Source organism: Notolepis coatsorum, assembly GCF_963971535.1.
Source record: "Notolepis coatsorum genome assembly, chromosome: 3".
Lineage (NCBI taxonomy): Eukaryota > Metazoa > Chordata > Actinopteri > Aulopiformes > Paralepididae > Notolepis > Notolepis coatsorum.
The window spans coordinates 2,908,418-2,933,451 of record NC_140167.1 but is presented as its reverse complement, the minus strand read 5'-3'; the positions used below and the strand labels follow the sequence as shown (position 1 = coordinate 2,933,451).

The 25,034-nt window shown below is 45.5% G+C and overlaps 1 protein-coding gene across 2 annotated transcripts in view; it reads right to left on the bottom strand.

Moving 5' to 3' along the window:
* Window positions 1–25,034, bottom strand: part of cdan1 (codanin 1) — a 79,978-nt gene that overhangs the window by 43,373 nt on the left and 11,571 nt on the right. For both annotated transcript variants that reach the window (XM_084310869.1, XM_084310870.1), the window contains exons 5-16: window positions 24,366–24,479; window positions 23,232–23,310; window positions 21,783–21,903; window positions 18,720–18,829; window positions 16,802–16,891; window positions 15,947–16,022; window positions 13,615–13,823; window positions 10,636–10,771; window positions 10,046–10,189; window positions 8,040–8,206; window positions 3,010–3,091; window positions 2,053–2,148 (exon numbers count right to left, since the gene is read on the bottom strand). In XM_084310869.1, coding sequence (XP_084166995.1) covers window positions 2,053–2,148; window positions 3,010–3,091; window positions 8,040–8,206; window positions 10,046–10,189; window positions 10,636–10,771; window positions 13,615–13,823; window positions 15,947–16,022; window positions 16,802–16,891; window positions 18,720–18,829; window positions 21,783–21,903; window positions 23,232–23,310; window positions 24,366–24,479 — 1,424 coding nt within the window. The remainder of the gene's footprint in view (window positions 1–2,052; window positions 2,149–3,009; window positions 3,092–8,039; window positions 8,207–10,045; window positions 10,190–10,635; window positions 10,772–13,614; window positions 13,824–15,946; window positions 16,023–16,801; window positions 16,892–18,719; window positions 18,830–21,782; window positions 21,904–23,231; window positions 23,311–24,365; window positions 24,480–25,034) is intronic.

The following is a 25,034-nucleotide window of genomic DNA, read 5'->3' as shown; positions in this document are numbered from 1 at the left end:
GGCTCGCAAACTCACTTGTAGTTCCAAGGTGATTTTAATAAACAAAAAAGGCAGTAGATGCAACGTTTCGACCTTACCGGTCTTCCTCCAGCATGCATACACAGGGTGGGAGGTGCAGAGAACATTTCGTCAGCGACTCAGTGCATGTGTGTGTGTTCCTGTGGGTCGCCCATCGCATGTGTGTGTGTTAATCTGATGACAAATAAAGACTTATACTCAAACAAACCTGCTACCATCAGAAGGTCCACCCCTGCACCACCAGCAGCCAGTCTGTTGTTATTCCATAAAGCCGGCCTGTGCTTTAGCTCCGCCTATTTTATAAACCTATGCATTTAAAACGTTTTCCTTTTCCCCCAGCGAATCTCTTAATGACTATCAATACTGTGTCGTGAGAACAGTGTTGTGCTTGTAGGTGAAGTATTTACCCACCGTGTTTAACAACCAGGGAAGGCCCAAGAGAGCGTCGTTGTTATTGTTAAAAGTTTCAATCTAGCAATCCAAGCGTGAAAGTTACAACATTGTGTATTTAAAATAATTACTTTGTCGGAAACGAGACATGTCTTTGGTGGTTTTGGGAGAAATGAAGGGTTTGTTTTAGCGTGGCTCCACGCTGCCCTCTAGTGGTCGGAAAACGATTATTGCAGCTTTTGAAATGACACGCGGGGTTCCCACAGACATTGCAAAAAATGAAATTCAAGGACCTTAAAGTACTTTTCCCAGCACTATTTTTCATTTTAAAAGGGCATTTAAAGGATACAATTCACTTTTTAAATGCTGTTTTTTATAGAAAAGAAAATCTGGGGGAGCTCCAGTAGCTCACCACGTACCGCGAGTGCTATTTCAGCGCCGTGGACAACCGTGCTCGCACGGATCTGGGGCTGAGCGAGTTCGAATCCCGGACTGCAGCCGTGCCTTTCCCAGAGTGTCTTCCCCCCCATCTGAACCCTTTCAGCCTGCTTCTGTCGGTCGAACTTGACCAAGTATAAATGCGATAAACGTATAAAAGAGCCAGGGAAATGGCCAAAGTTTAAAAAAAAAAAAGAAGAAAAGAAAATCTGATCCAATATGTATGGCTTAAAAAAACTATTTCCGACAATTAGTTACACTTTAAACAAAAGAAATTATATTTCTTGATTCAGAAATGTATTATCATGGATGAACAAAACGTTCAATGCGAATGGTTGATTTGAATTTCAAGGAGTTTTTAAGCATCATGTTAAAAAATGGGCAGTTTTCAAGGAATTTCAGGCCTTGACTTTTTTATTTTTTTCAAAAATCAAGCATTTCAAGGACCTTGTACGAACCCTGGACTTGTTATTCCATAAAGCCGGCCTGTGCTTTAGCTCTGCCTATTTTATAAACCTATGCATTTAAAACGTTTCCTTTTCCCCCAGCGAATCTCTTAATGACTATCAATACTGTGTCGTGAGAACAGTGTTGTGCTTGTAGGTGAAGTATTTACCCACCGTGTTTAACAACCAGGGAAGGCCCAAGAGAGCGTCGTTGTTATTGTTAAAAGTTTCAATCTAGCAATCCAAGCGTGAAAGTTACAACATTGTGTATTTAAAATAATTACTTTGTCGAAACGAGACATGTCTTTGGTGGTTTTGGGAGAAATGAAGGGTTTGTTTTAGCGTGGCTCCATGCTGCCCTCAAGTGGTCGGCTTTTGTAATGACACTGGACTCACCAGTCCCTGGGTGTTTTAGCATGGCTCCACGCTGCCCTCTAGTGGTCGGCTCTTGTAATGACACTGGACTCACCAGTCCCTGGGTGTTTTAGCATGGCTCCACGCTGCCCTCTAGTGGTCGGCTCTTGTAATGACACTGGACTCACCAGTCCCTGGGTGTTTTAGCGTGGCTCCACGCTGCCCTCTAGTGGTCGGCTCTTGTAATGACACTGGACTCACCAGTCCCTGGGTGTTTTAGCGTGGCTCCACGCTGCCCTCTAGTGGTCAGCTCTTGTAATGACACTGGACTCACCAGTCCCTGGGTGTTTTAGCGTGGCTCCACGCTGCCCTCTAGTGGCGGCTCTTGTAATGACACTGGACTCACCAGTCCCTGGGTGTTGCTGGTGCCCTCCTCCTCCTCCAGCTTGGCGACACCAGTGAAGTCGCTGGTGAAGAAGATGTCCTCAGGAATCACTGGGATCTGAAAAGGTACGAACACAGGGAGGGAGATCTCAAGCCCTCGGACAGGAAGCAACAGTTGTTGTGATTAGGGCAGCGGTTCTCAAACTACGGGTTGTGACCCAAAGTGGGGTCGCGGGCAGGTGACAGCATTGCGCATTGGCAAGTAAAAAAGTAAAAAGAATCATATTTTTTTTGGAGGCGACCATGCGATTCATAAAAACTAGACATGCCCGGATCGATCGGCCAGTGATCGGTATCGGCCGATATTCACAAAAATAGCTGGATCGGGTATCGGTAAAAAAAAAATTTAAATGTTTTTTTTATTGTAATATAATAATAAATACAATAAGAAATAACAATTCAGTACATTTATATCTATGTGTCAATTTGTTACATTTAGTTTCACTAAGTTAGGAAAGTAATGTTTTAAGTCAAGCCTGATGTTGCCTTATTGCACAAAAGAATGATCCCAGTCTCTTCCACACATGAGGCATACAGTTTATTAATTGAACAATGGGTATTTACATTACATTTACATTTAGCTGAACGCTTTTATCCAAAGCGACTTACAAGTTCTGTACGACAAGACAGCAGGAAGGGCACAACTCTATCAGCTGAGTAACAATGATCATCAAAGTGTTGAGTGCTACAGTGTAGGTTAGTTTATTAGGACAAGTGCATGACAGTAAGGTTAGTTAGGGTTAGATATAAATTATTATTATTCTATAATAATCTATAACAAAACCAAAAACGATCGGTATCGGCAGTGTATCGGCCGATATGGCTCATAGAAGAACGGTGATCGGTGGCAAAAAACGTGATCGGGGCATCCCTAATAAAAACCCTCCTTTCATGTCTGCCAACCAATCAGGAGCCTCACCTGGAACAGCCAGCCCAGTACAGCCACCATCAGCATCTGGTTCAGGTAACACACCTCTCCGCCTCTGCCCAGAACCATCCTCCTGAAACAAGAGCACACGACACACGAGGTCACCAGAAAGGTCACCAGAAAGGTCAAGCATTCATTCCTCTACTTTCATTCAGCAGTGGACCACCAACACCAACGCTGGGTACAATGGGAAATCAAGCGTTATATATATATATATATATATATATATATATATATATTATAATCTAGATCGATGCCCCTTAACTCATTCAGCGCCATACCCGAGTATAGTCAGGTTTTGGCAGTTTTTTCTTTTATTCGATTTTTTTTATTCATTACAGGCTCACAGACCTCGGTGTTACCATTGGAACATAATTATTCTGAGACCCCGAGAGTGCAATACCGGCCGAATCCTGCTAGGTGGCAGTATCGCCCACCCTTTTGAAACCTTATTTCACACTGTGTGTCACATCTAATGTCGTCCGGGCGGAGAATTTAGACCAAGCCAAGTAAATCGCTTCATCCGAGCACTTTGAAACGCATTCAGCACACTTTTTTTTATTTTTTTTAATACTTTATTGTGTCAATAAAATAACTCTACATTTGGAGTACACACATATACATAGTCACACATACATGTATGCATACATACACGTACATACACACACACAAATGTACATAAATGTACGGGGTAATTTACCCATCACCCATACAAAAACAAAAACACAAACAAAAGAGTGAGTACCAGTATAGATGTTACTGATCCTGGACTGGTAAACCTATCCATCCATCCACAGTATACATCCAATATCCATCCCTACTCGTCCCCACATACATATTTAGAATAGAATAGAAATACTTTTCAAGACACCCTCCAAAATAATTGGCTGCCCCCTCCCCTCTCTGGACTCCATCTACACCTCACGCACAGTCACCCGCTCTGTTAAAATAGTCAACGACCCCTCTCACCCAGCACACCACTTATTCCAGCGCATGCCCTCAGGTCGCTACAGGTCCATCCTAACCAGACACACGCTTCACAAACAGTTTTTTCCCCACAGCAGTCCGAACACTGAACACCCTGGCCCGCCCCCCTTTGCACAGACGGGCAAGCATCTGTCACTGACTGAAGGCGCTCCCATAGTCCAGCAGACTGTACACAGAGCAGACTCCGCGGAGGTCCGCGCGGCTCTTTGAGCTTTCATAGTCGAGCAGATCTCAGCGGACGTCCGCGGTCTATTTCCTACATTTCTCGCACCAGTTTTACTACATTTCCCACAATTCTGTCTGTTCTACTGTACTGGCAGATCAGAGGGAACATTATCAGCGGGAGAGAGCGAGAGGGAGAGAGAGAGAGAGACAAAGAGAGAGAGAGAGAGAGCGCGCTTCACGGGCTCATCTCTCTCCTCGCGCCACCAATCGCTCGCGCGGCGTCACATTTAATGCAGTTCGATGTCAACCAAAACGCCGAGCAGTGTTTTGTGTGACACCAAGTCAGCGGCGCGGACGTCCGCGCGTCAGAAAATAGGAGCGTCGCACCTGTGGGTCTGCTGTCCGCTGAGATCAAAGCTCAAGAGTCCGCGCGGACCTCCGCGGAGTCTGCTCTGTGTACAGTCTGCTGGACTATGGGAGCACCTTGACACTGTTACCGTGACTGTCCTATATGTATTTATGTATATGAATTTAATGTGGGATTGGGAGGTGGGCGTTTTTGACGTTTCTGATGTTTGATGTCCGTTTCATGTTTGATGTAACCAGTGCTTAACATCTGTACCGAAAACAATTACCACCAACCATTGTTGTGTGGCATTAAAGTATCTTGTATCTTGTATCTTGTTTTATTATCCCGTGGGAAATTTGACACTGCAAATCGCTCAACATTTAAACATTTAGACAGAACAGGTCACGAATTAGAATAATACAACGAATCAAATCAAGTTGCCTAGGATAAGAGTAGAGTAAAATAGAATAAAAATGGAATAAATATACAGTAAATAAATACAGTAAAAATAGACTGTATAAAAATGTAAAAAAAAATAAAAATAAAAAGGACTTGAATTTCAGCACACTTGAGGCATATCTTGTGCGACTTCATGGCAGGGACCCGATGGACATCAATACTGGAAATCGCGATCAGACAATTCATATCGATCCAGCCGATCAACGTATGTAGTATTCAAAACGAATGCCGTTGCTGGCGATCAGATCATCAAAAAATTCACATACCGCTCCATAACGCAGTTACCAGGAATTAGCCAGGATCACTCTGAAACTATACAATATTCACCACGGTATAACGCGCAAACGTATACATGAAAAAATTCATTCTTTTTTACATGTTGGACGAGGGATAGTTACTGTCAAATGAGCCATAGTATTGTCTCCATAGCTATAATATAGAATATAGATATAGCCCTGCAAACACCACGACGCACAGTGAAAATCCCTATATTTTAAAGCGTGGCCCATTGACTACAAGGATGGATCAAACGGCTGGCCGTGAATGAGTTAAAAAGCACAAACATAACCAAACGCCGAAATATGATTTCATAACCACCCATACAGGAAACAGGGTAGACTAATTGTGTTTGTTTTCACTTTAATTACTTCTGTATTTCTGGCAGGTTGGTACATTTACATAAATCCTTGCATTTGGTCAACTTCATATTATTCCGTTGTTTTGATGTTTCTTTTTATTTGATTATTGTAAGTGTGTTTATTTCATTACCTTTTCTTTTAATTTATTCGTTTCATTTGTTTTATTTCTTATGATTTAAATGTTTAAGTATTTTTTATTTTTTTATCTACTTTTTCTCCCCATTTTTCCGTTTTTCTCCCATCCCCAATTTCGTATCGTCCAATTCTACCCTCCCCTGTCTCGAACGGTTAGGCCACGCCTCCCACAAGCCGGCTGCAATGTGGACTAAGCCTTGCATCACGTGTCCCCTCCGGTACTCGAGGAGGCAGCCGTCGCATCTTTTCACCTGCACAGCACGATCTCTCAGCGGCGAGGGTCTGCGTGGGAGGGACACGCCGCCCCCGTCGCTTCCTGATTCTACTGCGCAGGCGCACCAACCGACCTGTAGGAGTCGCTGTCCACAACGTCCGATCCCCACCCACCAGCTTCCCACCCCCTAATACTGCCAATTGTGTTAGTATGAACGACCAGCCGAGCTGGTAGCAACGCCGAGAGCTGGGCTCAAACCTTAAAGGGGAACTATTTTACAATTTCTTTCACTATTTGGGCACTTTTACACAATTCCTGTGGGTTTATGGAACACCTCTGTAATTTTTTTTTTTTTTTATTCATTGTTTTGTATTTCTAATCAAGTACTCAAAAACAGCATTTTTCTACCTCAAGATCTTAAGCCGTTTTGAGCCTGGGCTCCAGCCACAGTGGGAACTGTGTGGAAACTCAGCTGATTATCATGCAGCGGTGTCTCTCTGACATCACAAATCAGCACATTTTCAGATGACTCAGTTCAGTGAGGGTGAATATTGTGAGAGGAGAATTGGAAGAATGCGCCAATATGAGAATTAGAGACATAGATCATATTAATATAAGTCCACATAGCTAGGAAACAATGCTAAACACTGAAAAAGGCCATTTATAAGATAGTTCCCCTTTAAATGTTTAAGTTGGGGTGAGGATTTAACACGAAGCCCCCGACGGGTTGCTTACCTCACCTGCACATCCACTTTCATCCAAATATTGTATTTGTATTATGTATTTGTATGTGTGCGAATCAAATCAAACAGCTGCAGCAGTAATACAGAGTGCAGGAGAGACCAGTAGGGAGAACAGTAGAGAGACCAGTAGAGAGAGAGAGCGAGAGAGAGTGGTAGAGAGAGAGAGCGGCAGAGAGAGAGAGACCTGTAGAGAGAGAGAGAGAGAGAGGTAGAGAGACCTGTAGAGAGAGAGAGAGCGGTAGAGAGACCTGTAGAGAGAGAGCGGTAGAGAGAGAGAGAGCGGTAGAGAGAGAGAGAGAGAGAGAGAGTGGTAGAGAGACCTGTAGAGAGAGAGAGAGAGAGCGGTGGAGGTACCTGTAGAGAGAGAGAGTGTGGTAGAGAGACCTGTAGAGAGAGAGAGAGAGAGGTACCTGTACAGCAGCAGCAGCATGCCCAGGGCCTCCCTGTAGAGAGAGAGAGAGAGAGAGGTGGAGGTACCTGTACAGCAGCAGCAGCATGCCCAGGGCCTCCCTGTAGAGAGAGAGAGAGAGAGAGGTGGAGGTACCTGTACAGCAGCAGCAGCATGCCCAGGGCCTCCCTGTAGAGAGAGAGAGAGAGGTGGAGGTACCTGTACAGCAGCAGCAGCATGCCCAGGGCCTCCCGGTAGCAGAGAGAGAGAGAGGTGGAGGTACCTGTACAGCAGCAGCAGCATGCCCAGGGCCTCCCGGTAGCAGAGAGAGAGAGAGAGAGGTGGAGGTACCTGTACAGCAGCAGCAGCATGCCCAGGGCCTCCCGGTAGCAGAGAGAGAGAGAGAGAGGTGGAGGTACCTGTACAGCAGCAGCAGCATGCCCAGGGCCTCCCTGTAGCAGAGAGAGAGAGAGAGAGGTGGAGGTACCTGTACAGCAGCAGCAGCATGCCCAGGGCCTCCCTGTAGCAGAGAGAGAGAGAGAGAGGTGGAGGTACCTGTACAGCAGCAGCAGCAGCATGCCCAGGGCCTCCCTGTAGAGAGAGAGAGAGAGGTGGAGGTACCTGTACAGCAGCAGCAGCATGCCCAGGGCCTCCCGGTAGCAGAGAGAGAGAGAGGTGGAGGTACCTGTACAGCAGCAGCAGCATGCCCAGGGCCTCCCGGTAGCAGAGAGAGAGAGAGGTGGAGGTACCTGTACAGCAGCAGCAGCATGCCCAGGGCCTCCCGGTAGCAGAGAGAGAGAGAGGTGGAGGTACCTGTACAGCAGCAGCAGCATGCCCAGGGCCTCCCGGTAGCAGAGAGAGAGAGAGAGGTGGAGGTACCTGTACAGCAGCAGCAGCATGCCCAGGGCCTCCCGGTAGCAGAGAGAGAGAGAGGTGGAGGTACCTGTACAGCAGCAGCAGCATGCCCAGGGCCTCCCGGTAGCAGAGCAGCAGGGGCCCTGTGTGGTCCAGCATGGAGAGGAACTCCACCAGCCAGGGCAGCGTCAGCACCGTCCTCCTCCTGCCCACACAGCGCCGCAGCACGGCACACACGTCCAGCACCGGGGCGCTCTGCACGGGGGGGGAGGGGGGTTTAACACGGCACACACGTCCAGCACCGGGGCGCTCTGCACGGGGGAGGAGAGGGGTTTAACACGGAACACACGTCCAGCACCGGGGTGCTCTGCACGGGGGGGGAGAGGAGAGGGGTTCATGTTCATGTTGTTCATCTATTACAGTGGTTCCCAAAGTCGGGGTCGCGACCCAAAGGTGGGCCGCGAGCAGCCACGGGAGGGCCGCGAGATGATTTAAAAAAAAAAAAAAGAAAAAAAAAATGTGTCAGGCCACTGAACTTAGAAGCAGGCCAGGACAGTGTTTCTAGTTGTATTCTAAAATGTGACTATATGGTTTTATATTAACTTAATAAATAAACAAAAACAAAAAATCTACTTATTTCAACGAACATTTCAAACTAAATAACAGATTATGCACATAAAACGCTGAAAACAACCGAAGCAACAATAGTATTTTAATGAGGCTATTATTATTTATTACGTGGCGTTTTCACATTCGCCGAAATGCTCGATTGTGATTGGTCAATAGCCCCCCGACAGCGGTGAATTGTTTTTCGATAACTGACCGCTGCTGCCATGGGCAACGTGCAATAATCACCGGTGATTATTGGCAATAATGACTGACCGCTGTTCGCAGCTGGAGCAATCAAGCCCACTGACACACACTGCATCAGTGCAATCAGTCCACACACCTGCCGGCTGCCGGCGATAATAATAATAATAACTTTATTTTGGGCTGACAGCGGACGGAGCCACAGAACAACGGCGTCTGCATTTGATCTCGTCTTGTCGATGGTGTAAAATGGATTAGGTATATTGTTAGTAAGTTAGCCCTGTAATAAGCGGGATAATGTATAGCTATACTCGGTCATTTTCGCAAAATGATTGACCTTCACTGCGTTTAGAACACCTCTGCGAGGCGCCTCTGTATTCTAAACTCTGTGTCGGTCAATTATTTTGCGAAAATGACCTCGTAGCTATACATTATCCCTTACATAACATAAGCTTAGAGAATCCTAACTAGCAGGACGGCGTTCACAGTTATTAACGTTTATATATCTATAACATAAGCTTAGAGGATCCTAACTAGCAGTGTAGAATAACTACTTTCCAAAATAATAGATTGTGCAAACGTCGGGCACCAATACGATGTCCTTTAATATAGAAGCGTTCGGCGCACGCCACATTGCAGTTCTTGTCATCAGTTCATTCACAAAAAAAACGCTCTCTCTCTCCAGTCGGCAACTTAATCACTATAACTGGACACAGCTGGTTACTAGGTTACTAGGCGCAAGGCATTCTGGGACTTGTATTTCTACCAACTAATGTGGCGACGACTAATGTAAATAATAGTATCTCTTGGCTTTAATAAAACAAACACTCTTCCAACCTTGCTTTCAAATGTAAACAATAATCGATATTAAAATCTTTTTTTGTTTGCTAGAAATCTCCAAAACTATACTCGTATTCAAAACAGTATAAAACGGAAATGTACCGATGAAAAAACTATCCGGTTTCGTACACGTTGACTGCAAGCGAGTCATTGATAAGCGACGGGTGTATTAAGACACATAGCCATGATTTAAGATATAGTTTAAATCGCTCGCAAACGTGCTCGTCCTCCCATTGATTAACGCGCTGGCATCCAAGCGATAAATCGTCACATCCGGCTGGCAACCAATGTGTTAATCATGTAACCTGTGGCCTATTAAGTTACAACAAGCAGGACAGTCCACTTGCGTTCAGTTATTAAAGTTTAGTTGTCTATAACATAAGCTTAGAGAACCCTAACTAGCAGGACAGCAGCGTTCTCGGTCCTTCGGGTCGACCTCCTCACCTTGCTGCGGAGAGCGATGGCCGTCTCCTGGAGCTCCCTGGACGGCCGCTCAGGCGTGTGGTACGACAGGAAGGAGATGAAGCCCAGGAACTTAGCCAGGAGACGAGCCTGCAGGAGGACCGAGGAGAACCGCTGCTTCTCATCCTGAGAGAGGGGGGAGAGGGGAGAGAGAGGGGAGGGAGAGAGAGGGGGGAGGGAGAGAGAGAGGGAGGGGGGAGAGAGAGAGAGGGGAGGGGGGGGGGGAGAGAGAGAGGAGAGGGAGAGAGGGAGAGAGAGAGGAGAGGGAGAGAGGGAGAGAGAGAGAGAGAGAGAGAGAGAGAGAGAGAGAGAGAGAGAGAGAGAGAGAGAGAGAGAGAGAGAGAGAGAGAGAGAGAGAGAGAGAGAGAGAGAGAGAGAGAGAGAGAGATAGATAGATAGATAGATAGATAGATAGATAGATAGATAAATAAGACAGTTAGAGAAAGAGTTTAAATGCTAACAGAATACCGGAGGGCAACTTCTTGTCGGTCTCAGAAATGGGTCTGATCCTTTGCACAACTCCACCAATAAGCCACCACTTCTCCTGTACGAAGGGTCTTTTAAATCAGTACCTGGTGCTCCATGTCGCCCTCGCCCTCCTCCTGCTCCCCCTCCGCCGCGGAGGCGTCGGGCCCCAGGATGGACACCTCGTCCAGCTGCAGGAGCTGCTGACACAGGCTGTCCTTCAGGTGCTGGTTGAGCTGGCAGCTGGGACAGTTACAACATGTTTATTAGGGATGTCCCGATCCGATCACGTGATTTTCCGTAAAAAGAAATCTGCAATATTATTATTATTATTATTCAACAAACATGACCATGTTCACGTCTTAAACTCATACTGAGGCCTTAGTTTTGGTTTTAAATTGCATATCATCATTCATAGACGCCTGGCCATAAGAGCACTCGGAGCAAATGCTCTCCGACTATTGAACTTGGGGGAGCAAAGCTATGCTCTTGCTCCACCACTTTTTGATCATATGAAAAATTTGATATATCCCCCCCCCCAATATATATTTCTAACCATAACTACGTAATTTCAATCAAATTAATAATACGCAATGACACTTAATAGCACGTTTTTAAGTTTCCAAAGATTGCGACACCCCCCCCTGCTCCCCCATATGGTTTGATCCAGTGCCTCTCCCACCCCCAGCAGAGCAGACGGCGCACGGCGCTGCAGGTAGGCTGAGTGTAAATAAAGGCCACAGAAGGATTTTCCAGTAAGTTGTTTATGATTGTTAAGATTATTTATGTTAGACATGTCTTCTATTGAGTGGTAGAAGTTCTACCACGCAATACAATAAAAGTGTTTCACGTCCCGAAATGCCGTCAGGTCATACCAATAATAATAATAATAATAACAAAGTTTCCCTCTGGTTGGCGTTAGCTTTAGTGCTAGCCGCTAGCTAACGTTGTCATATATCTACCGTACTTTTCGGACTATAAGCCGCGGCTTTTTTCCCCATTTTTCGACCCTGCGGCTTATATAACGGTGCGGCTTATATGTGGACAAAACCCGAAAATCGAAATATTGCTTTTTTTACTGCATTGAAATGTTATTTATCTGTTCCCTTATTTGCTAAACTTAATACAACTTGTAAATGAGTTAATGTTATTTGTCCGACAGTATTGTGTCCCAATGGGAGTCATTCTCTGTAGAGGTGGGAACTTAAAGCTCAATATAAGAACGGCCATGCACCACCACTCACAGAATCGAGAAAGAGCAATCAATCTGTCAATCCTTTCCGTGTCCGGGCCGGGTGAGGTTTCCCGCGTTGAGTCAAATTAAGCCGCAGGCTCCACTCCTTACATATGGTAATTAAACATTAAAACACATGCGGCTTATAGTCCAGTGCGGCTTATATATGTACACATCATTCAATTTAGCTGCTGCGGCTTATAGTCAGGTGCGGCTTATAGTGCGAAAAGTACGGTAGATATGTGGTGTCGTCAGCTGGATAACGTTGACTTCGTTTGCAAATTTTAACGTTCGCTATGGCAGACGAGCAGGGCCGGATTAACGACGGCCGCGGCCCGTGGGCCTTTAGTGACGAGGGCCCCCCAAAAAAAATCTTTTTTTTTAACTTTTTTTTTTAATTTTTTTTATAATAATAATAATGCAATAAGGGGACCCTGATGTAAACAAAACAAAAGTCTTTCTCTGGTCTGCATCCCCTTAACAATTGTGTGTATTGAGCCGTACTATATTGTACCCATTCTGCAATATGTTAATAACATTTTTAATCAATCAATAACAGATTGCAGAATGGGTACAGTACAGTACAGCTCAATACACACAATTGTTAAGGGGATGCAGACCAGAGAAAGACTTTCGTCTTGTTTACATCAGGGTTCCCCATTTTCAATTCATAATGAATTGTAAGTAAGGGTGCAATAGAAATGTTTCATAATGATGTTCAGTGTATTCATAAGTGTATTGCTCTCCTTAATGTAGAATGATATGGTGACTGTGCAGACTCAGGGAGGAGGCAGAGAAGGAGAGAAAGAGACCCAAGAGTTACAGGTAATGGAAATATCAGACAGCTTAAAGTGTAGGATAACATAACAAATTAAGACACAAAATAGGCTATATTTACAGCAGACCCTGTTATTGTTCCTTGTGTTGGTATTTTTTCTCTCTTTCTTATTAAAAACTTGGCCTATTTGAAAGGAGATTGATTTAATAAAAATAAGAGCGAAAAATTTTAAATTTCTTTTTTCAAAAACAAACACATTGACGGCAACAATAACTACAATAATGACAAGACAACAAAAATAACAAACAGACCCAAAACCCGACCAAAAAAAAACAAATACTAAATATACCCAGTCCTCCCCTCGCTAATCTATCACCTAAACCACCCCCCCCCCCACCCCCCCCCCCCACCCCCCTTTAGCTCTATCAACCCTGCCAGCGTCTATTCTTATCCTAACGGATTTATGCATCCGCGTTCGCGTTTTGCGAATCTGATTGGCCACTGACGTTTCTGGTCATGTGACATGTGCGCCCAATCGCGTGACGCCTGTGTCTTTGCCCATTTCCGCCTTGAACAGCAGCAAACTACCTAACGCCTAGTTTATCACTGGTTAAGCTTATAGGCGACTCTTTCGAAGTTGATAAAGGTTAGAGTTTGGAATCAGGGCTGGCGTTCTATCGCCCTGCTCGAAGACAAACTCTAACCTTAACCAACTTCGAAAGAGTCGCCTAAGCTTAACCGTCGAAAGAACTTGCCGCCACACGATTGGCGCGACCAGAAACGTCAGTGGCCAATCAGAGCGCAAAACGCGAACGCGGAAGCATAAATCCGTTAGGATAAGAATAGACGCACCCCCCCCCCCCCCCCCCCCCCTTCTAATCCATATCGACAGCCCCATACGACAGCCGCCAAAGTCGTCCTCAAAGACTGTTGGGAACGAGCCTCGGAAGTCAAGTCACAAGACTTTGGGCTGCAATTCTTGTATGAAAGGTGCCATACAAGTAAAGTTTATCATTATCATTAACATCATCCTCATCATCATCCTCCTCATCCTCCTCCTCCTCCTCTCCTCACCAGCTGGCGGCCTGCAGGAAGTCCCTGAAGAACTCCTGGTGTCCGGGGAAGGAGGGCGGAGGGCAGGGCCCCACGAGGCCCTGGGGCTGGACCAGGCGCTCCTCCAGCCGCTTCAGACGGCCCAGGCTGTCCGCTCCCCCCAGCAGGCCCAGCAGGTCGGCGTCGGGCGGGTCCCCGGGAGAGCCGTTCACCCGGGAGCCTTTACACATCTGGCAGGGGGATAGAGAGATCGATAGATTCACTTTATTGTCATTACACAGTACAAGACTCTTGTGTACGTCTAACCAGGATGTGACAATCAACAGTGGGTTGCAATATAAAACACGTACCGTACTTTTCGCACTATAAGCCGCACCTGACTATAAGCCGCAGCAGCTAAATTGAATGATGTGTACATATATAAGCCGCACTGGACTATAAGCCGCATGTGTTTTAATGTTTAATTACCATATGTAAGGAGTGGAGCCTGCGGCTTAATTTGACTCAACGCGGGAAACCTCACCCGGCCCGGACACGGAAAGGGTTGACAGATTGATTGCTCTTTCTCGATTCTGTGAGTGGTGGTGCATGGCCGTTCTTATATTGAGCTTTAAGTTCCCACCTCTACAGAGAATGACTCCCATTGGGACACAATACTGTCGGACAAATAACATTAACTCATTTACAAGTTGTATTAAGTTTAGCAAATAAGGGAACAGATAAATAACATTTCAATGCAGTAAAAAAAGTAATATTTCGATTTTCGGGTTTTGTCCACATATAAGCCGCACCGTTATATAAGCCGCAGGGTCGAAAAATGGGGAAAAAAGCCGCGGCTTATAGTCCGAAAAGTACGGTAAATAAAACTGTACAGTAAAGCGCAATGGTTAGCACAATGTGAAATGGTGAGAATACAAAATATAATAAAAAATAATCATTAAAATAAAGTCTACATAAGCTATGGCACAGGTATATAGTGAGGTGCAGTGGGCTAAGTAGTGGGCTAAGTAGAGTTTAGATTCAGAAGTCTGACAGCTGAGGGGAAGAAACTATTTGTGGTCCCGTTGGTTCTGCCTGGGAGGGGGAGGGCTTTGAGTCTGGTCCTCTATCTAGATCAGCGGTTCTCAAACTACGGGTCGCGACCCAAAGTGGGGTCGTGGGTAGGTGCATTGGCAAGTACAATTATTATAATTTTTTTTATTATGTTTTGGCAACATATTTTGGTTAAATATGCCTCGTTTTATAAATGTGTATTGATATAACGGAACGTAGACCAATCTCAGTCACTCTTATTGTCTGGGACCAAATGCGGTCACGCCCCATTCCCAGTAAAAAAGTGGGAATCTCTGGAATGTGTTTTGGGCAACGGTGTTTACGGAAGTGCGAGGGTAGCCTCTCAAGGTGACGCCACACAACACTTTCTGTTGTCAGTAGATGGCAGCATTGGTTTAAAATTAAAAAGGTGAAAATGTTGAAAACTACAACATGAATACATTTCCCAAGACCTTTAGCACAGGTCACAGGTCACTGGGACGCGTCTATTCTTTGACGCGATCTGAACAGCGGTAAACTATTAATGCGACCTCAGTACAGTGACCGCGAATGGTAAACTAATTATCTTAACAAAAGTGCATCATTAGCATAATGTTTGTTGTCTAAAGGGAAACAAAATGGTACAATTTAAGATTTTAAATGGTATCCGCATATATAGGACAAATAAAACATCGTTAATTTGTAAGAAACCTCAATGAAAACGGCGCAGGGTAAGTAATATTCGCTGTTGTTATGAAAATGTGATAGAATCCTATAAAAATGTGGACGCATTTGGTCACCGTGACGGTAGTGCTGTAATTACATTTTCTAATAAATAGGCATGATCAAGTTCAACGTGTGCTTTTATTCCGATATTCCTTAATTCCACGTTGAAATTACGAGATACATTAACCTGTGTGGGGTCGCAAAAAACATTCCTAAATAAAATGGGGTCATGGTATAAAACAGTTAGAGAACCCCTGGGCTAGATGGTGTATTTATAGAACAGCTTTTATCCAAAGCGCTTTACAATGTTCTGTTCCTCACATTTGACCCGTTCACTCACACATCCACACACCGACGGTGGAGGCGACCATGCGAGGTGCCGACCTGCTCATCGGGAGCAATTAGGGGTTAAGTGCCTTGCTCAAGGACACACTGACACGCTGCCCAGGAATCGAACCGGGAACCTCCGGATGACCAGAGACGACGCTCCACCTCCTGAGCCACTGTCACCCGTGTGTGTGTGTGTGTGTGTGTGTGTGTGTGTGTGTGTGTGTGTGTGTGTGTGTGTGTGTGTGTGTGTGGTGCTACACTTTACCTGCACAAGCTGCTTTTGGAAAAGACGTGCGAAATGGGAGTGGTTTCCTGCAGAGGTCAGCTGACTCACTATCCCTCTGGAGAGAAGAGGAACGTGAGAACCAGCTTAGAACCACAGAACCAGCTTAGAACCACTGAACATGAAGGCCAGCTTAGAACCACTGAACATGAAGGCCAGCTTAGAACCACAGAACATGAAGGCCAGCTTAGAACCACTGAACATGAAGGCCAGCTTAGAACCACTGAACATGAAGGCCAGCTTAGAACCACTGAACATGAAGGCCAGCTTAGAACCACAGAACATGAAGGCCAGCTTAGAACCACAGAACATGAAGGCCAGCTTAGAACCACTGAACATGAAGGCCAGCTTAGAACCACTGAACATGAAGGCCAGCTTAGAACCACAGAACATGAAGGCCAGCTTAGAACCACAGAACATGAAGACCCTCCGGTACACGAGGAGGCAGCCTGTCGCATCTTTTCACCACAACAGCAGCTCGAACTCTCAGCGGCGAGGAGGAGTAACGCGTGGGAGGCTCACGCTGCCCCCGACACTTCCCGTTTCCGCCGCACCGGCGTCACGAAAACCGACCCGTAGGAGTCGCTGTCCACAGCGTCCGATCCCCACCCACCGGTTTCCCCCCCGCCCTCTAACACTTTGCCAATTGTGTTAGTATGAACGACCGGCCAAGCTGGTAGCAACGCCGAGAGCTGGGCTCGAAACCCAGCGTCTCCCGTGTTAGTGGCGAGCGCCTTGCCCACTGCGCCACTCATTACTATTAAAGAAACTTGAACTAAAGTCGACACTTGATATACAGAAGTGAACTAGTGTGTGTGTGTGTGAAAGTGAAGGTACCTGATCCTGCTGCCGAGCGCCGCCTCAAAGCTCCAGCCCGGCTCCTTGTGATAGTCCTCCCATTCTCGCAGCACCTCGTAGAAGATGTCCCTGGGGGCAAATACAAAAAACATGAATTGTATTACAATAGTATAACATTATACATATAACAATATTAAGAAGGGCTTTTTTCCCCCCCGATATCAATATATAAATATTGTGTAACAAATCTCAAAGCGCTACAGCATAAAATAACATAAAAACTAGCAAGAGAGTTGGGGCGCCCCCCAGTGGCGAACCACATAGCGCGCTCAGCCGCGACACGGCCAACCCGGGTTCGACTCCCGAACCCGTCGTTATTTGCCGAATGTCTTCCCCCCACTCTGTCTCCCGTTCCTCCTCTGTCTCTCTCTACTGGACTGCCCAGTAGCAATAAATAAAGCGATAAAACGCCAAAAAAATATATATAAAAAAAAAAAAAAACTAGCAAGAGAGTAAAGAATAAGTAAAATAAAAGAACATAAAATAAGCAAGACTAAAACGAGTAAAGGAGTAAAAATATAAAATATGTGAAGGGCTAAAACTAGTAAAAGATTAAAAGAACATAACATGTGTGGAGCTAGAAGTAGATACAAATTAGTGCACTGCAACCTTGCCCAAGCCCGACGGGGCCCTACCCGACCCGACGGGTTCGGGCTGGGTAGGGCTTTGTTTTTAAATAAATAATTCGGGCTCGGCCGGGCCGGGCAGTGCCCTCTTTAAAAAAAAATTTTTTTTTTATTGCGTCTTTTTTTTTTTTTTTTTTTGCACGCTCGCTATACTCATATAACTAGGGTTATAGGATAACCTTAAGTTTCTGTTTCATTTTCGCGTAACGTAGTGCTGTCATCAGAGCGTGAAAGCCTCGTGTCTGAGGAGTCAAGATGTATAGGTTAACAGATAAAATAGTCAAGGGAAAGTTGCATTTTTGGAAACATTTGGATGTCTCCCTCCGCAGCCTGCAGGGATAACTCGAGGGGAGCGCGCGGCTCAGGTGGATGATGAACAAATTAACCAGACCGAAGCGGCATAGGTTGAAGTTGGAATATAGCCAGTTGGCGAATGTTTTAATTTGTTCTTGGATGTTAACGTTGTTAACGTTGTTCAACGCCTTGCTGACATCAACACAGCGAAGTGGTGAGTTTGATTATTATTATTTGCTGGTGTCTGGGGTGACGTCGCTGCTGCCCTGTTCTGTTGCGCTTTCATTATATAAATGTTGCTCTGCTCGAAATCTGATTTATGTTTTCTGTTTGTTTGTACAGTGACTGAGTAGGCTATTGTGTCGTGTGTGTGTGTGTCAAAGAAGATTCCATATAGCCTTCAAATTACGAGTTTTACGAGGCTGACTCGCGCTGGGAAATAGAATTTGCGAAGAAAGGCTATATAATGGTTGTTAGTTTTCAGCATGATAATGTGTTATTTAGTTAGACCTATTGGACATTTTCGTTTTTGTTTATTTATTAAGTTAATATATAAACAGTGTTTAGAATATTTAAAACAAAAAAATAAAATAATTTTTGGCTATATGTTATAATATATATATTAATGTTTCTTTCGTTTTCACTATCTGTTATTTAGGTAGACCTATTGAACATTTTCGTTTTTGTTTATTTATTAAGTTCATATAAAACCGTGTTTCGAATATTTAAAACAAAAAACTAAAAACAAAAAATAAATAATAAAAAAAAAATCTGGTTTTCACGCGGGCTAGGGCCTAAAATATTATTTACAGTCGGGCTTATTTTCGGCAGGGCCTGAAGTTCACGGGCTCGGGCTGGGTACGGGCTTCATTTCAAGGCCCTTGCAGACCACTAATACAAATCACCAAAAGGCTCAGTGATAACAACATGGTATGGCGGGGCCTCTGCTGCCCTCTGCTGGCCGCTGCCAGCCGTACCTCTGCTTCTTGAAGATGTGGAAGGCCTTGTCGCTGCTGAAGTTGCTCCTGTTGTCGGTGGCCGGCTGGAACGGCACGGAGTGGATGAACTTGGAGACTGTGGGAGAGAGCTGGAGAAACACAACCTATCATCTGACGGCAGACTGTGGGAGAGAGCTGGAGAAACACAACCCATCACCTGACGGCAGAGCACACAGTCATACTGCAGTACACCCAATACCATGCCTGCCTGAGAGAGCCGTGTTGTCATAAGTATTATATAAACCAGCGGTTCTCCAACTACGGGTCGCGACCGAAAGTGGGGTCGTGGGTAGGTGACAGCGCATTGGTAAGAAAATAAAAAATAAAAATCAATAAATATGTTCTGGCAACATATTTTGGCTAAATATGCCTCGTTTTATAAATGTGTATTGATGACATAGTGCTGTAATTAAATGTTCTAATAAATATGCACGATCAAGTTCAACGACGTGTGCTTTTATTTTGAAATTCCTTAAATTCCACGTTGAAACGACGCGATACATTATGTGGGGTCGCCAAAAAAAATCCTAAATAAAATGGGGTCGTGGCATAAAAAGGTTTGAGAGCCCCCGATATAAACTATAGACCTTTTTCAGTGGAATTCTCGGTACATGGCTAGGCAACAGCTAAGACTGCAGTGGATTTGCAGTCAGGTTTGTTGCTGCTTGCCAACATCAAAACATTGCTTAAAGCAGTGTTTCTCAAAGTGGGGGGCGCGCCCCTCAGGGGGGGCGCAGAGGCATGACAGGGGGGGCATTGAGATTTATTAAAAATTAAAAATTATTACAGAAAATTATCAGTAAAGTGCTATCTGTTGCAGCTGCACTGTTCTCCATGAAAATACCATTTCTCAAAATCTGAAAATCATTATTTAATAAAACACAGAAAAGGATCACCAAGTTACTCTGGATAAAAAAAACTTTACAGACAACATGGAGACAAAGCTTCCCGACACATCTCCATCCAAACTCTTGGAAGAACTCTTTGAAATCTCATCTGATACCACCTAGAGAGCAACAATGTTCATCAAAGTGTTGAGTGCTACAGTGTAGGTTAGTTAGGGTTAGATTTTTTTAAAATTCAGATAATGGTTGAAGAAGTGAGTCTTTAGTCGACGGCGAAAGATTGGACGTGATTCGGCTGTCCTAACTGGGGTGGGTAGTTCATTCCACCATTGTGGGGCAAGGACTGAGAATAGGCGGCTTCTCTTTGATGACCCTCCCGGAGCTCGGATAGGAGTGGGTCTGAGGCGGCCAGAAGATGCAGAGCGTAGGGGTCTTGAGGGTGTGTAGTTAGAGACCATTGACCGGAGGTAGGCGGGAGTGTTATTTCAATAAATTTAAACATGGCCCATTTCATGACTATTTTGTTGGGGCGAGGGGGGCGGGCCAAAATATTTTTGTCCGCCAAAGGGGGGCCTGACAGAAAAAGTTTGAGAAGCACTGGCTTAAAGGAACATGTCAACATTATATATATATACCGGTATGTATGTTTTGTGTGAATGTATATTCTTGTGTTGTCACCATGTAAGTTATTGGAGCCCAGGAAGAATAGCTGCTGCTAATGAACCGAATAAAAACAAACAAACAAACATTATGGGAAATGCGCCGACTCTCTTCTTCAGAGTCAGACAAGAAGATAGACACGGACCACTAGCCTAGCTAAAAACTCCGGGGAAGAGGTGTGCTTGGCCAACCCAGCTAGGCTAGCTGGTCCGTATCGGCTTCCATTCATTTGTGCTGTGCTAGGCTAGCGTGCCGACGGATAACTTTCTACAGAGTAGAACTGGTACCTTGTAGTGGTGGGGGGGAAATATCGATACGTAGTAGTATCGTGATACTTTGCGTGGCGATACTGTATCGATACAAGGACCCTAAGTATCGATATTTAATTATTTATAAAAAGGATTGTATTAAAAAAGAAAAAGATTTGTATAAGGAAGTTGCATTGTTCATTTCAATACCTGTAATAGTACAGTAGTCCACACACACGTGTGCATTCAGTTAAGTTGGAATATGACTGTAATACAAACAGTTCAGTTTGTCAGGTACATGCAACACAGATTACAGTGTTGACAGCCGTCTGCTTGAGAAAATACCATGTTCTGCAATAAAAATTATTGAAGTGAGATGAACCGACTGAAAACTTAATTTTATTAGATAAAACACGTTGACAAAGTTTTACTTTGCAGTTTAAAAAAGGTAATAAAAATCGCAATATTAATATCGCAATACTCAGCATATCGCAATATATTTTTAACCGCAATACCATCGTATCGTGACTTAAGTATCGTGATGATGATATCGTATCGTGAGGCCTCTGGTGATTCCCACCCCCCTGGTACCTTGGCGGTGCTGGTGTCCTGGGCGTGGGGGGGGTTAGGGTTAGGGTAGAACCGGTACCTTGGCTCTGCTGGTGTCATGAGCGCGGGAGGGTTAGGGTTAGAGTAGAACCGGTACCTTGGCTCTGCTGGTGTCATGAGCGCGGGAGGGTTAGGGTTAGAGTAGAACCGGTACCTTGGCGGTGCTGGTGTCCTGGGCGTGGGGGGGGTTAGGGTTAGGGTAGAACCGGTACCTTGGCGGTGCTGGTGTCCTGGGCGTGGGGGGGGTTAGGGTTAGGGTAGAACCGGTACCTTGGCGGTGCTGGTGTCCTGGGCGTGGGGGGGGTTAGGGTTAGAGTAGAACCGGTACCTTGGCGGTGCTGGTGTCCTGGGCGTGGGGGGGGTTAGGGTTAGGGTAGAACCGGTACCTTGGCGGTGCTGGTGTCCTGGGCGTGGGGGGGGTTAGGGTTAGGGTAGAACCGGTACCTTGGCGGTGCTGGTGTCCTGGGCGTGGGGGGGGTTAGGGTTAGGGTAGAACCGGTACCTTGGCTCTGCTGGTGTCATGAGCGCGGGAGGGTTAGGGTTAGGGTAGAACCGGTACCTTGGCGGTGCTGGTGTCCTGGGCGTGGGAGGGTTAGGGTTAGGGTTAGGGTAGAACCGGTACCTTGGCGGTGCTGGTGTCCTGGGCGTGGGGGGGGTTAGGGTTAGGGTAGAACCGGTACCTTGGCGGTGCTGGTGTCCTGGGCGCGGGCGAGACGGTCCCTGAGGGCCGGGGAGAAACAGGCCACTCTCTCGTTCTCCGCCAGCAGACGCAAGGTGCACTTGTCCAGGTGTGCCACCAATCTGACCAATCAAAAGAGAGAAGTGGTTATGAATAGGACTCGTGTGAAAAAAACGCTCTCTACCGACACTTGGCATTAGATACCGATATTATTTTCTATACTTTGTGCAATAAGATATACGATATTCCTCTATTGATCCCATTGGGGGAAATTCAGGCATCATAGCAGCATGGGGAGGGGAGGTACATGTATGGGCAGGGTAATAGTAGAGGACATAAATACAGGCAATAAGATTATAGTACAGTAGAAAAATAAAAAATAAAATAGGCAGTGTAAATAATATAATTAACTCTGAATTTACGCATATGAGCAAGTAAGCAGTGTGATCAAAGGTGCTGATGAGGGTCTGTATGCCCTCTCGGTTACAATAAATATGGTTGCAATGAATACACACTAAAAATATACTAATATAATAAATACACTAAAAATATACTATGAGTGAGTAAAGTATGCAGTATAGGGTGGCACGGTGGTGTAGGGGTTAACCCGCCTGGGGGAGGACGGACGACGGGATGGGGCATGGGCAGAGAGAGAGACATTTCATCGACGACTCGGTGCACACGTGTGTGTGTGTGTGTGTGTGTGTGTGTGTTCCTGTGTGTGTGTGTGTGTTCCTGTGTGTGTGTGTGTGTGTGTTAATCTGCATGACAATTAAAGACTTCTTCTTCTACACACAGGTGCAGTATACATTAGATACCCTAATCGGCGTGATATATACGTCATACGCTCTAGTCCGTGCAGTTTAGGTGGGAGTCAAAAACGGCACAGGCCTCGTTTTTGTTCCCGCTTCCGAGGCAAAAAGTCGGTCAAGTCATATCGGATAATCATACAATAACGGCAGCGGAGAGAACGGCTGCAAACAATTAAAGTGTCGAAGTCAGATAACGTTTAATTTTCTTTTTCTTCTCAAAAGGCTTCGATATATACCGGGCAGCCAGCGGTGACGTGATTTTGGTCGATACCTCGGATGACACCGTTTCCCAGCGGCCCTACTTATGGACCAGTTACCAGCCGACCCTGAGAGTGGGTTATGTGACACGGGGGTGGGGGGGGGGGGGGGGTGGGGGGTGAGAGGTCAGGAGAAACACGAGGAGCGTATGACCACTATACTCCCTGGCCTTCCCTGACCCATGCCGTGCTTGTTGTTGACGTGTTGTTTTGTTTCTTTGTCTGTCCGTTGGTTGTTTATATTTTCTGTTTAGTCCATACTTTAGCACTTTCCTTTGTTTTTAGCCATGCGACTTACTGTGAAGCACTTTGGTTGACATGTCTAAATGTGCTATACAAATAAATTTGATTGATTGATTGATTGATTGATTGATGACTCACTGGAATTGATTCTCCAACACCCTCACCGCAAAATACACACAGTTGTGCACTTGTCCGAGGTAGCCTCTCTGCAGAACGTCTGAGAGGAGAGAGACGAGAAGAGGGGGGAGATATCAGCCGGTCAGAGCTGCATCAGCTTTCTTTAAACTCCAAGTGGAACACGGCATAGAAATAATAGGGGTGTAATGATCTCAATACAGAAGAAAAAGAAAGAAAATAACCGTATACATTGTATCAAAATGACAGAATAAAAAATCCAAACAATTTTACGTTCAATAGCGTATCAAAATCACAGAATCAAAACATTTAAAAAAATGTTACGTTCAACACAGTATCAAAATAACCGAATAATTTTTTTTTTTTAAATGTTATGTTCAGTGTATCGTGATTTCAAACTGTCAATACTCCTCTCGTTCTCTTCTCTAGGTCTCTAGTCTACTCTAGATCATACCCTGTGTCATCTAAACATTAATCAGGAAGAATAATAGCCTGAAAAGGTTCATCTCTAGATAATCAATTCATGACCTCGACGTCTAAATCCATTATGGAATCTGTAAATGTGTGTATAATTTACACCCCTGGCAAATACATTGATCAAACTTGACAGGCCCTTTATGGAAGCTAACTGACCTGGCGTCAACAACACACAGACTGACAGGCCCTTTATGGAAGCTAACTGACCTGGCGTCAACACACAGACTGACAGGCCCTTTATGGAAGCTAACTGACCTGGCGTCAACAACACACAGACTGACAGGCCCTTTATGGAAGCTAACTGACCTGGCGTCAACACACAGACTGACAGGCCCTTTATGGAAGCTAACTGACCTGGCGTCAACAACACACAGACTGACAGGCCCTTTATGGAAGCTAACTGACCTGGCGTCAACAACACACAGACTGACAGGCCCTTTATGGAAGCTAACTGACCTGGCGTCAACAACACACAGACTGACAGGCCCTTTATGGAAGCTAACTGACCTGGCGTCAACAACACACAGACTGACAGGCCCTTTATGGAAGCTAACTGACCTGGCGTCAACAACACACAGACTGACAGGCCCTTTATGGAAGCTAACTGACCTGGCGTCAACAACACACAGACTGACAGGCCCTTTATGGAAGCTAACTGACCTGGCGTCACGGCACACAGACGGTCGTCGTCCCCATCGGAGCCGGGAGGAGATCGAGACGTCAGTAACTGCAGCACGAAGAAGAGCTCCAGGAAGATATTTGGCACCAGGTTTTCTGTGTGAGACACGAACACGAAGTCAGGTTCAGGTTGGGTAGGTGGGGTGAGAAACTGTACATTGGAGGTGGTTGGATGGGTGGAGTGGGTAGGCGGGGGGGGGAGAACTGTACATTGGAGGGGGTTGGGTTAGGACATTTACAGGGGCCAGTTTCGAATTGCAGTCTCCCGTAGGTGCTCTTTGAGAGTGGTTTTGAAAGTGGGTAGTGATTCACATTCCTTTACGGCTGTGGGTAGGGCGTTCCACATTGTTGTGGCATAATTGGGAAACGTGTTTTAGTCCCTTGTTTGAGCCGAATCTGGGTTTAACATGATTTGTGGAGCTCCCTCTGGTGTTGTGGTCGTGGTATTCACTGACCTTTGGGAAGTATTTTGACATGTACATGGGTACCTTAGTGGTGTAGTGTATCTTGTAGACCAGGCCCATTGCATTTTTTTTTATTATGCTTTTGGTAGATTTGTATTTGTTTGTACTACCGGGCAGTCCGGTAGAGAGGGAAAGAGAGAGGAAGAACGGGAGACAGAGCGGGGGGGGGGGAAGACATTCGGCAAAG